General features: G+C 29.0%; 1 protein-coding gene across 4 annotated transcripts in view; it reads right to left on the bottom strand.

Moving 5' to 3' along the window:
* Positions 1-309: 309 nt before the first annotated feature.
* Positions 310-13,400, bottom strand: part of LOC114936253 (octopamine receptor beta-1R) — a 66,443-nt gene continuing 53,352 nt past the window's right edge. For all 4 annotated transcript variants that reach the window (XM_085485863.1, XM_085485865.1, XM_085485866.1 and 1 more), the window contains one exon: positions 310-5,921. In XM_085485863.1, coding sequence (XP_085341989.1) covers positions 5,615-5,921 — 307 coding nt within the window. In that variant the 3' untranslated portion in view covers positions 310-5,614. The remainder of the gene's footprint in view (positions 5,922-13,400) is intronic.

The following is a 13,400-nucleotide window of genomic DNA, read 5'->3' as shown; positions in this document are numbered from 1 at the left end:
GTTGCATACGTACGTTTTTAGCATTAAACAACTCAATTATTTTCTTTGCTCTTTATGCCAAGTTGCAAAATTATTATGGGATTTCCCGACGCGAATTTATTTGTGTGAAAATAGCTTGCGCGATATAACAACATATATTTTGTAGAAAAGATTAAAATTTAATTAAAATTAAAATAGTCACCAGTGTAATTTAAATTTAAACAAGAATGTGAGAGTGTTATTTTTAGAATGAATTTATTACAGAAATTAGGAAAGAGTACAATTGTGGATTTCATGGAGGAAAATGGAAAATCAAGAGAAATGTACAAGTTTCTTTAAAACATTGTTATTAATTTTCTACACAGATCCACATCTTCAAACACAATCATCTCAATTTGTTTGCACTCTCATTACATTCCCACACGATACATAATTTTACTTCGTACACATATATACGTATTCTTTCATGTCATGGCATTCTTTAAAAATGCACTATTTGGAAAATATGTCATGCATTAGGCTTCTATTATGATGGATGCGTAGTCACGCAAGTAACTTTTCAAATTATTGCTATAAAAGAGAAATGTACATATATTTACAAATTGTTTAGTATATCAAATTATTTATAAGAATTAATATTAACTGCAAGTATACATAAATCTATGAAAAATAAAAATATATTAAATCAATATATATATTATTATTTACTTACATGTTATTTAAGATATATATCAAAGACCTTTGATGCTCACTTTAGTGCATATATCTATATATTTTAATGTAATTGACATATATAATAATTAATTAAATAAATAAATAATTTAAAAATAATCTGAATATGGATTATAATACAATAATGTACTAAAATAAATAGATATGCGAGAAGAAATGGCTATATTTACCTTTTCGTGTAATACACTGACAATGTTAATCCCCACAAATTAGTCGCATATAGCATCTGGCGATAAATTAGCCTCTCAATCATTAGACAACACGATCCATGAAACCACATTACAGTAAATATAGTTATGCAACCTGCAAATTCCGCTGCATGCGTGGCGGAATGCGTATGACCACGCATCCAAAATAATCACAATCTCTCGCAAAATTATCTCGATATCATCTGCAATCTACGAAAATTGCGCGCCCGTAAAACTTATAATAAATTCTCCCATTCGCGCTATTGTCATTAAAATACTACGTGTTTTCCGTTTTGTCGAGAATGCCTTTTTTTTTGCCTTAAGTTCAATTTTAGACGATCAATAATTCGAATATACGTGTATCAAATATATATAACGTAAAATTTGTATACATTTTTAATATCTCTTGTATGTCTCTTTTTTTTTTAATATATATTCTTTTTTATAATAACTCTCTTTTTTTTTGCAAATTATAGATCGTCTGAAATCAGTTTTATTTATATATTTTTCTCACTATAACATCTTTTTGCCGACACTGGTTGTTCGCAGCAGTCGCTTTTACGGCGGGAATGTGTCTCGTAAACATCGATTTACAACGTTGCACATTACGTTATATTAGAGGGGCACTAGCCGCCTTTATACGTAGCCTAACAGATACGTGATATACGAGTAGATCGAACCTGCGAACGATTTCGTAGCGATTTCATATCCCGATGATCGTAAAAACATGGGGAAGAAATAAAAAATTATAAATTAGTTTAAAATCACTGAAATTGATTTTTCACACAACATTATTTGTTAGTAAAGATAATATAATGCAACAAATATTATAAGATGAATAAATATAATATTATAAATAAAGAATATAAGTAAATATTGTACATATAAATAAATATTATAAATATAAAATAATTTAAATATTGTTTAAATGAAAATCTTATACATTTATAATTGAAATAAAATTTCTCGGAATCGCTCATTTTTACAGTCGCAATTTATAATCGCGTGAAAAAAAAATGTGTCCACGATATATATCGTCCGATCGTTCGATCTTGCTTACGTTAGTGATTGTTCTGCACTCTGAAGTATACATAACTATATATATGTGTACCGTTTTCTTTGATCTGTCAACCGACGCTTGAAAAAAAGCTAATAAGGAAATGAAAAGAAGCAAAAAATATTGAAAAGCAAGTCATCCGTTTGTTATGACGCAATCGCCACAATTCACTCGTGACTATTGATTTTTTTAATATGGAAAAAATTCTGGAAACCTAAAAATTTTTCTCTTATTCTAGGGAGAGATTTTATTATAAAAAATATCGCGAAAAATGTACAATGATATTTTTCTCATTCTCATAAATTATTTAATTTATTATCAATATTGCCAAATGCTTTTTTTCATGTTTACTGAAAATTAGAGATATATTGCGTAATGCTCCGAAATAAGTTTCTGAAATATATTTTCTGTGAAAAATAAAAATTTTAATCAATTAAAAGCCTCTTCATAAGTAAATTGATTCGAATGTATAATTTTGACGAAACTTTGTTATTTCCTATAAAATTTACATTTTGAAGACAAGACTGTAATTGGATGACGTATCTATGAAAATAACGCATAATTCTTTCGTCTTTTTGTTTTTCCAAAAATCAAAACTAGATATCGAAATACAACACTATATTCATTTAAAAATAAACAATATACAATAAATTATATAATTATTATACATAACAATCATTGTCGAACAACGTAACAGCAACATTCTTACGTTCTATTACTGTACATATACATAGATTTATACTGTGTATATATATATATATATATACATATATATATATATATATATACATATATATTTATATTTATATATAATATATTCTCTGTTTCATTTTTTTGGCATTTCAGTGAGTCTCTTTAACGAAGTGCCTTCGTAAATCTAGCTATTTCAGTAAAACGATTTGTTTTGCGAGAGGGATGATACGGATTCAACATTTATACACAAAGTTACTCGAACCTAAAGATACGCAGATTCGTATTTACAAAGATACCTCATTTAAGGTCTCGTTATTATAAATCCCTTTGATTAGAACGAAACGCGCTGCCGCAGCGCAATTATATACAAAGTGATCCCCTAAACGAATAATACGGCATTATCTCCCGCCTTTCAACCCTTCTTCTTGGTCTTTCGCTCTCGTCTCTTCGTTTCTCCCTTCGCTTCTCCTCCAATTACGGGACAGCGTCTATATATAAGACGTCTCAGAATCCCTCGAATTAATTCTTTAATACGCTTGAAAATTCCTCTATCGATCTATCGAAGAAGTTTCTTTTTTCAAGAAAAATCTTCGCTTCTCACAGTTTATTGCCAATTTCAATCCTTGAAGTTTAATCTTGAAGATCAATCTTTCTGATAATTTATAAAAACATAAATAAGAGCAAAAATAATGATTTAAATCAAATATAAAAGATATAATTCTTTAATACGCTTGAAAATTCCTCTATCGATCTCTCGAAGAAGTTTCTTTTTTCAAGAAAAATCTTCGCTTCTCACAGTTTATTGCCAATTTCAATCCTTGAAGTTTAATCTTGAAGATCAATCTTTCTGAAAATTTATAAAAACATAAATAAGAGCAAAAATAATGATTTAAATCAAATATAAAAGATATAATTCTTTAATACGCTTGAAAATTCCTCTATCGATCTCTCGAAGAAGTTTCTTTTTTCAAGAAAAATCTTCGCTTCTCACAGTTTATTGCCAATTTTAATCCTTGAAGTTTAATCTTGAAGATCAATCTTTCTGATAATTTATAAAAACATAAATAAGAGCAAAAATAATGATTTAAATCAAATATAAAAGATATAATTCTTTAATACGCTTGAAAATTCCTCTATCGATCTCTCGAAGAAGTTTCTTTTTTCAAGAAAAATCTTCGCTTCTCACAGTTTATTGCCAATTTCAATCCTTGAAGTTTAATCTTGAAGATCAATCTTTCTGATAATTTATAAAAACATAAATAAGAGCGAAAATAATGATTTAAATCAAATATAAAAGAAATGGAAAAATAATAATCTCGCAAATGATTTTCCAATTCAAATTACTAACGTATGTTTCTATTCATTTGATTTGTTGTACAATACCTATTACGTGTCAATAATTATCGTATTACTTTCGATGAATTTCACGTGGGGGATAGAAGAGAGTTGAAATTGGTATATCACATTACAAAAGCGTACAGGACCAAATCACGAAGTGAAGTAAAGTATGCGCGCAAATCGAATGTTGGCTCGAAGGTTCATTCCGACGTTATCGAAGCAGAGCTAAAATATTACTGTCGAATCGGAACATCAATCTGCCGACGGACAGGAGTCTTATTTACGGACCTGATAGAACGCCTGCCTGGACAGAAATAGACCCTCGGGGACTAGGCGGCAAATGTGTCCCTTAAAATAGGTCGGCCGCAGAACGAAACAGGCACGAGAGCACATAGTACATATAGTACATACTCGCGTTCTCCTTGGAACTATGAACTTCTCTCTTGCAAATTGCTCACGCTGAGAATACTCGAATGTATATACTTGATGCGCGAGCATCGCACATTCTTCCGATCTTAATTTTAACGACGAGAAAATTGAGAGAAAGAGAGAGAGAGAGAGAGAGAGAGAGAGAGAAAGAGAGAGAGAGAGAGTAATCTTAATTTTAATATTATAAATTTCTTCGCGAATTTTCGAACAGTCTTAGTTTTTCATGATAAATTTTCCGATGATCTTTGAGCAATCTTAATCTTTTCGTATGACAGGTTCTTTAAATACGTAGATGTAAACGCATACCAAGTCTTAAAAATAATATATAATTGTATATTCAATACCTTGTTTTCTTAAAAATGTTCTCTCAAAAATGTTATGAATTTTACGAAGACTTTCTTTTAACACACAATTTTAATTTTGATAATGAGAGGTTTAATCTTCAACTAAATTTTAAAAATTAAATAAATTGAACAACAACAATTAATAATTAATTATTATAGGAATAAATAAATAATAATATTATATTTATAATAATTGTCAAACTACAAACACAATGCATTCTATCTATATATGTATACATCAAAATTCCTTCAAATTTATTTTTCACGAATATTTATTTTTTATTAATTTATTGATTTTCTTTTTCTTTTCCTTTCCCTGAAGTTTTTAAATTTTATCTGAGGAGATAGTCAGAGGAGGATCGTAAGGAAAACGAAGACGCGGTAATAATAATGAATACAGCCTTAATTCCCTCTAATATTAGGTTGCTAAAAAAGTTTGTTGCTTTGTAATCAATATAAGAAAGGTACCTATTATATATTGAATTGAATCTGTTTCACATTAAATTTTCTCTTCGAGAGAATTTTAAATCTTCTCTTTCATATACATTAATTTTTTCTCAAATATAAGAAAGGTACCTATTTTATATTGAAATGAATTGTGGGGAAAAAATTCCATCTCTTTCACATATTAAATTTTCTCTTCAAGAGAATTTTAAAAATCTTCTCTCTTATACATTAATTTTTTCTCACATTTTTTTATACGAAAAAAAGATAAAATTATTGCTAAATTAATGTGAAACGCTCTCGGCTTCGATACACTTCGCGAATTCGTCCGTTCTATCTACGTTTTTTTTTTCTCGTGCTCGCGAGGGGTCGGCCGTTTATTTTTGCGCAGCCGGATCCGCGAGATCCGCTCATATGCACGCCTCGATGTGGACATTGGTCATCTCGCTGTTGCGCAGCTGATTGTTGACGTGCAGCTCGGACGAGGCGTTGCTGTGCACGAGATCCTGTTTGCGATGCACCTGGCGCAGATCATGCACCGGGCCGAATGCGCGGCAGCAGCTCTCGAGGGTTTTGCGAAAGGCGGCGCGAAACTCACGGTTGAAGTATGCGTAGATGAGTGGATTAAGGGCGCTGTTGAAGTAGCCTACCCAGAACACGATCGCCACCACCATATCGCCGCTTTTGCACGAGGCGCATAACGCCGTAATGATGTACCTGCATCAATCCAAGAGATATTCTGACTAAGCCGAGTTGTACGATTATTATTAATTGAATGCGATACGGATTATTCATATATTTATATATAATATATGTGTAATCTATTAAAATATTAATAGATATATTATAGATAATTAATTATATATAATAATTCTATTAATTAGCAATTATAATTGTCAAATTTTATGTATCGATATAAAAAAGAATTGCGTAAAAATGATTAAATGACAAATTACACGTGAAGAATATAATATATTTAAATCTATAAATATATATATATATAATATATCTATAATCTATTGAAATATTAATATATTATAGATATTAATTATATATGTAATAATTCTATTAATTGCCAAACTTTATGTATCGATAAAAAAATTATGTATCGATATAAAAAGGGATTGTATGAAAATGATTAAATGACAAATTATACGTGAAGAATATAATATATATTTAAATCTATAAATATATACAATATATCTATAACCTATTGAAATATTAATATATTATAGATATTAATTATATATGTAATAATTCTATTAATTGCCAAACTTTATGTATCGATATAAAAAGGGATTGTATGAAAATGATTAAATGACAAATTACACATGAAGAATATAATATATATATTTAAATCTATAAATATAATATATAAAATATATCCATAATCTATTAAAATATATTAATATATTATATTAAATATATTAATATATCGATAAAAAAAATTATGTATCGATATAAAAAAGGATTGCATAAAATGATTAAATGACAAATTGCACGTGAAGAAAAGAAAGAAAAAATACGCTTAGTTAATTTAAATCGCGATAAATTGCAGTAAATCGGTAAATATATATTACGGTGGGAAAGAAGAAACGAAATGTATCTCTTTTTCTGGTTGACGGTGACCTACATGTACCTGACATCGAAATTGTTTCCATCGACAAGAAAAGAATAGGTTTACAGACTTTTAGGAGAAAGGAATTCTTTCCGTCTCAATTTTTCTGGATTCACGTTATATACGATTTTCCTCCCTGATACCATTATCGAGGCTCGATTCAGAATAGTATAGAAATAACTACGTCGTATGGCTTCATATTAAGAGTCTGGATTCTATAAAGCTAAAGGTAAGTCGTCGGCTTAGAAATTTACTAAATCTACTTAGAATTTTATCATCGAACGAAATTTCCTTTTGTTCGCGTATATGGAAATTGTACATAAATCGATTCTGCAATTCTACAGCAGGCGGAATTTATTCTTCATTTCTTCCTTAATGATATCAAAAAATTTATTTAGAAAGGAAAAATAATAGATCTATATAGATTCTAAATTATAAATTGTAACATTAAAGGAAATTCTAAAAATTTTTTATAACTTTACCACATAACGAATAGAGATTCTCAGTGTGCAATTTATTTTTCATTTTAAACATATAAATGTTAATTAAGACGAATAAAAATTTAAACTTGGAAAAATAATTTTAATGTCCGTATTATAATTTACTTTCGTGCATTATATAGCGTTATTGCGTACAAAAAATTTTATTTGAAAATAAAAAATAATAGGTCTAGATTCTAAATTATAAATTCTAACATTAAAGAAAATTCTAAGAATTCTTTATAACTTTACCATATAACAAATAGAGATTCTCAGTGTGCAATTTATTTTTCATTTTAAACATATAAATGTTAATTAAGACGAATAAAAATTTGAACTTGGAAAAATAATTTTAATGTCCGTATTATAATTTACTTTCGTGCATTATATAGCGTTATTGCGTACAAAAAATTTTATTTGAAAATAAAAAATTATAAATCTCTGTAGATTCTAAATTATAAATTACATTAAAGGAAATTCTAAGAATAACATTAAAGAAAATTCTAAGAATTCTTTATAACTTTATAACATTACGAATAGAGGTTCTTAGTGTGCAATTTATATTTTATCTTAAATATCTAAATGTTAATCAAGACGAATAAAAACTTGAACCGAGAAAAATAATTTTGATATCCGTATCATAATTTATTTTCATGCATTATAGTAGATATTATTGCATATAAAAAATTTTATTTGGAAATTAAAAAATAATAGATCTCTGTAGATTCTAAATTATAAATTACATTAAAGGAAATTCTAAGAATTCTTTATAACTTTATAACATTACGAATAGAGAGTCTCAGTGTGCAATTTATTTTTTATTTTAAACACACGAATACTAATTAAAACGAATAAAAATTTGAACTTGAAATAATTTTGATACCCGTAATTGATTTTCGTGCGTTATAGCGTTATTGCATTGTCACACGTTTTTATATCGATTGATACAAATCGAACTATACCTATGTGTTTCGTAATAGTACATTAGCTGCGGAGGCTAAGAATAGAATAACTACCGGTTAAGGTCAAGCTTCTTTCCCATGTGAATGGCTAGAAATTCTTTACACATCGAGACATTCTCTCATTGACCGTCGCAATCGTTCAATTCCTTTAAAACTTTCATCCGCATTTCTTTTTCTCTAACAATGAGCGGCGCAACGTAACTCCTACAGATCGATACTTGATTTCTCTTGCCTACTTTCCATGCAATAGTCTACGTCTTTATTTATTCAAGGCAATTTTTCATGCAACGGACTCTCTCTCTCTCTCTCTGCATTAGATCGATAAAATATAATCGATGACAATGTAGCGCGAAACATTGCGGCATATATAGATAACGATTGTGAATAATTTTTTGCTCCGAATGCGTTCACGTTTGTTTAAGACGCGAATGGAAAATTCTAAGGGACGCGTATAAAATTGTAAATGAAATTTCCGCACGTGTCTTGGATTATCTAAACATCGTCTAAAGTGACATAACGAAATTAATCCTTACGCTCTTTTTGCTGCATCGGCAAATTCAGTTTGTTTCGAGAAAATGTACGTTTGTTTAAGACGCGAATGGAAAATTCTAAGGGACGCGTATAAAATTGTAAATGGAATTTTCGCACGTGTCTTGGATTATCTAAACATCGTCTAAAGTGACATTAACGAAATTAATCCTTACGCTCTCTTTGCTGCATCGGCAAATTCAGTTTGTTTCGAGAAAATGTACGAGTAGTGACACCTCGAGACGTGTCAGGCAGGGATAAGTAGAGTCGAAAAAGGCTGCCACAGCAGAGGCAGAGGGACAAAGTGGGTCAAGGGTCTGTCTCTTAATGAGGCCGGGCAGAGCGAAGGAGAAAGAGAAATAAAATATTGGTTTGTATTATTTGGCGGAGTAATAGGAACACGGAGATTTGATTCGAAAATAGGAAAATTGATAGCCGCGTGATGGATATATAGCAGGATAAATACGTATATAGTAGTTCGCCAGATCGACGAGAAATCAATTTCATTGTTTTTCTGATGGAGAAAAAAATAGAATTCACGGAACTATCGTACACACTCGGTGTAATAATAATTGGAAACGAGGCAATGGAAAGCTACAAATTATAGCCTTGTTTCTTCGCAGCGTTTATCATTTTATGCGTTCGTCGAATGGAAAATATTAAAAGGTTATGAGATAAACATTTATAATGGAAAAAGATAATGTCATATAAATAGTATGGAAATATTGCGGAACATAGGGAAGCATTTTTCGATATATAGATATTCGGAGAAAGGAAAATATTATTTTTTACGACTCTTGAATATCTATATCATAAATTTCGTTGAAATGGATCATATAAAAAATTAATTAATTTTGGAGTTTCACAAAGAGAGTTGTATTTTATTCCCTAATTGCAAATTAATTATTAGCCCGAAATACCCGGGGATTAATAAATTTCCGTAAATGTTTAACGGGAAACAGTGTTGTTAAATACCGTTGATGAATTCTCTCAAATGAAACATCGGTTTAGCAGATTGTCGCGATTTACTTTGACATGCATCACTGACGGGAGATCAAAGAGATTGCGTGAAAGAGAGAAAGAGAGAGTTCATCGAGATTCGAAATATGTGTATAGGATATATATATATATATAAAATTGGATAGAAATCCAACTAAAATACCGCGAATACACTCCTGGAAGGATTCATCTCTTTATCTCCTTGTCTCTAATCTTGATGACTTCCGAAATCGATTTCAAGTTATCTCAAAACATTTTTCTGCACTTTTCTTTTTCTAGTTCTCTATCGAATTATTAAACTTCTTCTTGATGTCCGCGGGGAATTTCTCACCGACTATTGTGAGAAGCGATTGAGTGTATTTCTGCGATTACACGGAAAAATACTTTGGCAAGAAGTGTCCATATTTTGGGATTATTGTTAATATTTTATCGACCCATTTTTCCAACAGGAATCTTACATTATTATTTTACAATTAATCCTTATTATTTATTTTCATTTAATCCTTCCTGTTTCTTTCCTTTATAAATCTTAAAAATGGGATACGCTTTTTGAAATATCAAATTGATGTGAAATTATTTATTTAATCTTTCATATTAATTTTACCTAATTTATTTTGGTGTATTTTTATTTGATGTATTATTTATATACCTTATTTTTGATATGTTTTATAATTATTACTACTTTATTTATATATGTTTGATATTGAAAAAAGCGTTGTTTATATGTTCTATTTTTTTACTCGAGATTTTAATATTTAATATGTTTATAACATATCTGCAATGGAGTGAATTATATTTGCATATTTTTTCGAAATCTTTCGTGGTATGTATTTGATAAAACAGCAACGTAACCATTCGTATCCATTAATTACAAACGGTGAATGTTTATCGCGCGTTAAAAGCTCACAATAAAAGCATTGAAAATTGAAAATCAATCAGATAGCCAATGAGAAGAAGTGTAAATTTAGTTTTAGCTTTAAATACACATGCAAGCTTCTCGCTTGGAATAAATAAAAACATTCAATTAAGGATTAAAAATATACAGAGAGAAAATACAAATAAATATTCCGATAATTTTGTTTGACAATTTTTCGACACGCGCGCGTTACGAAATCTCCTTCGATCCCTATTAAAGCCTCATCACGCACGTACGTGCTAAAGAGTAAAATTTAAAAATGGCCGACTTCTGGTCTATTGTGACACGTCGTCGTGTTACACGTACATCTGGAGAGAAGGCACTTGACACACACCCGGGAACCAACCACCCTTCTTCCGCTTCGAGGTGGTTGCACACAACCCTCGAAGCTTCTCTCCCGCTGCAAATCTCCGGAGATCGGCGCCGGCACACGCTACTTTTCCCTATCGATCGCGACTTTCTCTATGTATATAACCGACCGAGTCTCTCGCCTCCTTCCCTAGTTACTGCACCCTCAGGAATTTCGGCGTGACATGGCGCAATATCCCACCCGTTTTCATTTGGATATCGTTCGATAATAATGGACAACATTCGCAAAAGCAACTTTTATTTTACTCTAGCAGAATTTACGAACAATTATTTAGACACAGAGTTGAACAATTTATGTTAAAAACAGATCCCAGAAGAAAATACGGTCCACAGAAATTTTTGTGTTAATTTAATATAATATGTAATATGTTAAATGGAGACACGAGTACTGTGTTAATATTTTAACGCAAAATAAATGCAAAACTTCAAGTAATTTTATATAATTTTTGGGGAAAATTAATATACATCGTTTTAATGTAAAAATTAACTAAAAATATGTTAATTTTAGATTTTATCATCCTCACTTGTATTATAAAATCAACACTTTCTGTAAATTTTAACAGATCTTGTCATTAATAAAACAGAACATGTTTAACATTTAACTTAAATCAACACAAAAGTAATATATAAAATTAATATAAATATTGTGTTAAATATTTAACATAAATTTTAACAAGAAAACACGGTCTTCTATTGCGCAATGACATAATTGTCCATTTTTTATTAGAATTTTCATAATATGAACGTCTCTTATTAAGCATATTTTTTTTAACTTCTTTCATCACTTTTCAGTTGATTTTTTCTTTGTAAAAATATCAAATACCCATAATTTTTTAAATAAATCATTAGAAGAAATGTTTAAAATTACACAATTTAAAGGAGTGACTAGATAATAAAGTTATATTCTTTAGTTAATTTTAAATAAATTTTACTTGAATAAAAAATTTAATTTGGATTATAATGTTAAAAAACTTGAGAGCTTTGCTTTAACCTTTAATCCTTCTATCAGTGAACAGATGCGGGTATCCAAAGCAATTTTAAATGTTAAAAATGTGTCGGAACTTTTCTCCACCCGAAACAAAATACAAAGGGCCTTTGTATTCGGAAACATTCTAAAATATAATAGGGAAAGAATGTTCGATACCCAGTATAGCTGCTATAAAGAAATTGTTGCAGTGCAATGTGTTGAAAACACGCAGTTAATATCGGAGCACTTTTACATGAAAAGGTGAAAAATTATGCATTGACAGATTCAACGATTGATCTCTTGCGAAGAGAAAATCGACTTGAGAAATTATTAATTTAAAAAAGTGCTATTAATAAGAAGCAACATTTATGTCATAATTCGAATAAAATCAGCATGTGGTCGATTTTGATTGCCAATTGTTGTAATAATATACATATTATAGAGATTTCTCATAATAGTCGAAATGGTATGTAATATTACAAAAGATTACGAATGATTGCTTATATTGTATATATATAATTATCTATATTTATTACAATTATCATGGTATACTGTATTAAATCTTACAATGAAAGAATACTCTTAATTTGATGATTATATAAATGCATTTTATGATTTCTTAGAATTGCAGACTATCTTAATAAATATAAAGAATCTTTTTTTATACAATCAATGCAATTGAAAAAAATCATCTGTAATTTTACAAAATCGTCAGTAATTTCGTCAAATCGAATAATTGCACATATAGAATTATAAAAATTTACTTTTTTATAAATTTTTAAAATTTTTCTTTTTATTATTCTATACTATTTTTTCTTATTTAATTTTAATTTTTATATGTATTTTATTGTTTATTTTATTTTAATTATTTATTTATATTCCTATCCAGCATCGCTCTACTTTTATTAATTAATTTATATCTTTCTGCAATTTGTATCTGATTCAATTTGTGTCACGATATGTCTCGTTTGAAAAAGTCACATGGATCGATGAAATTGTACCTACGGTGGCAATTAGCAAAGGTTGTAGTTAATGTCCACAATATCAATTTTGTTCATTTACGCCTCGTGCTGTTTGCATAAAAAAGGTGAGAATAAAGATACGTCCTACACACGTACTAAATATTTGAAATCGTAATTTTATGTATGTACACTTTGTAAAATTGATTATCGAATTTTCTATTCTCATCAAGAATATTTTGTTTCTCTAAAATGCTTTATCAAACGAAATTTTTATTAACTTTAAAGTAGAATTAGATACATAAATTTTTTCGTTCCTCTTTTTTAACTATTATTATTAATAATGTTGTAAAGCACAGCGTAAAAAAATAATATGATATTGAGAATAAAATGATATCT

This window comes from Nylanderia fulva, unplaced genomic scaffold (genome assembly GCF_048542155.1).
Source record: "Nylanderia fulva isolate GAGA-0341 unplaced genomic scaffold, ASM4854215v1 Scaffold4, whole genome shotgun sequence".
In the NCBI taxonomy this organism is placed as follows: Eukaryota; Metazoa; Arthropoda; class Insecta; order Hymenoptera; family Formicidae; genus Nylanderia; species Nylanderia fulva.
Note: the sequence above shows the minus strand (reverse complement) of the source record. Positions and strands in the feature narration are given on the sequence as shown.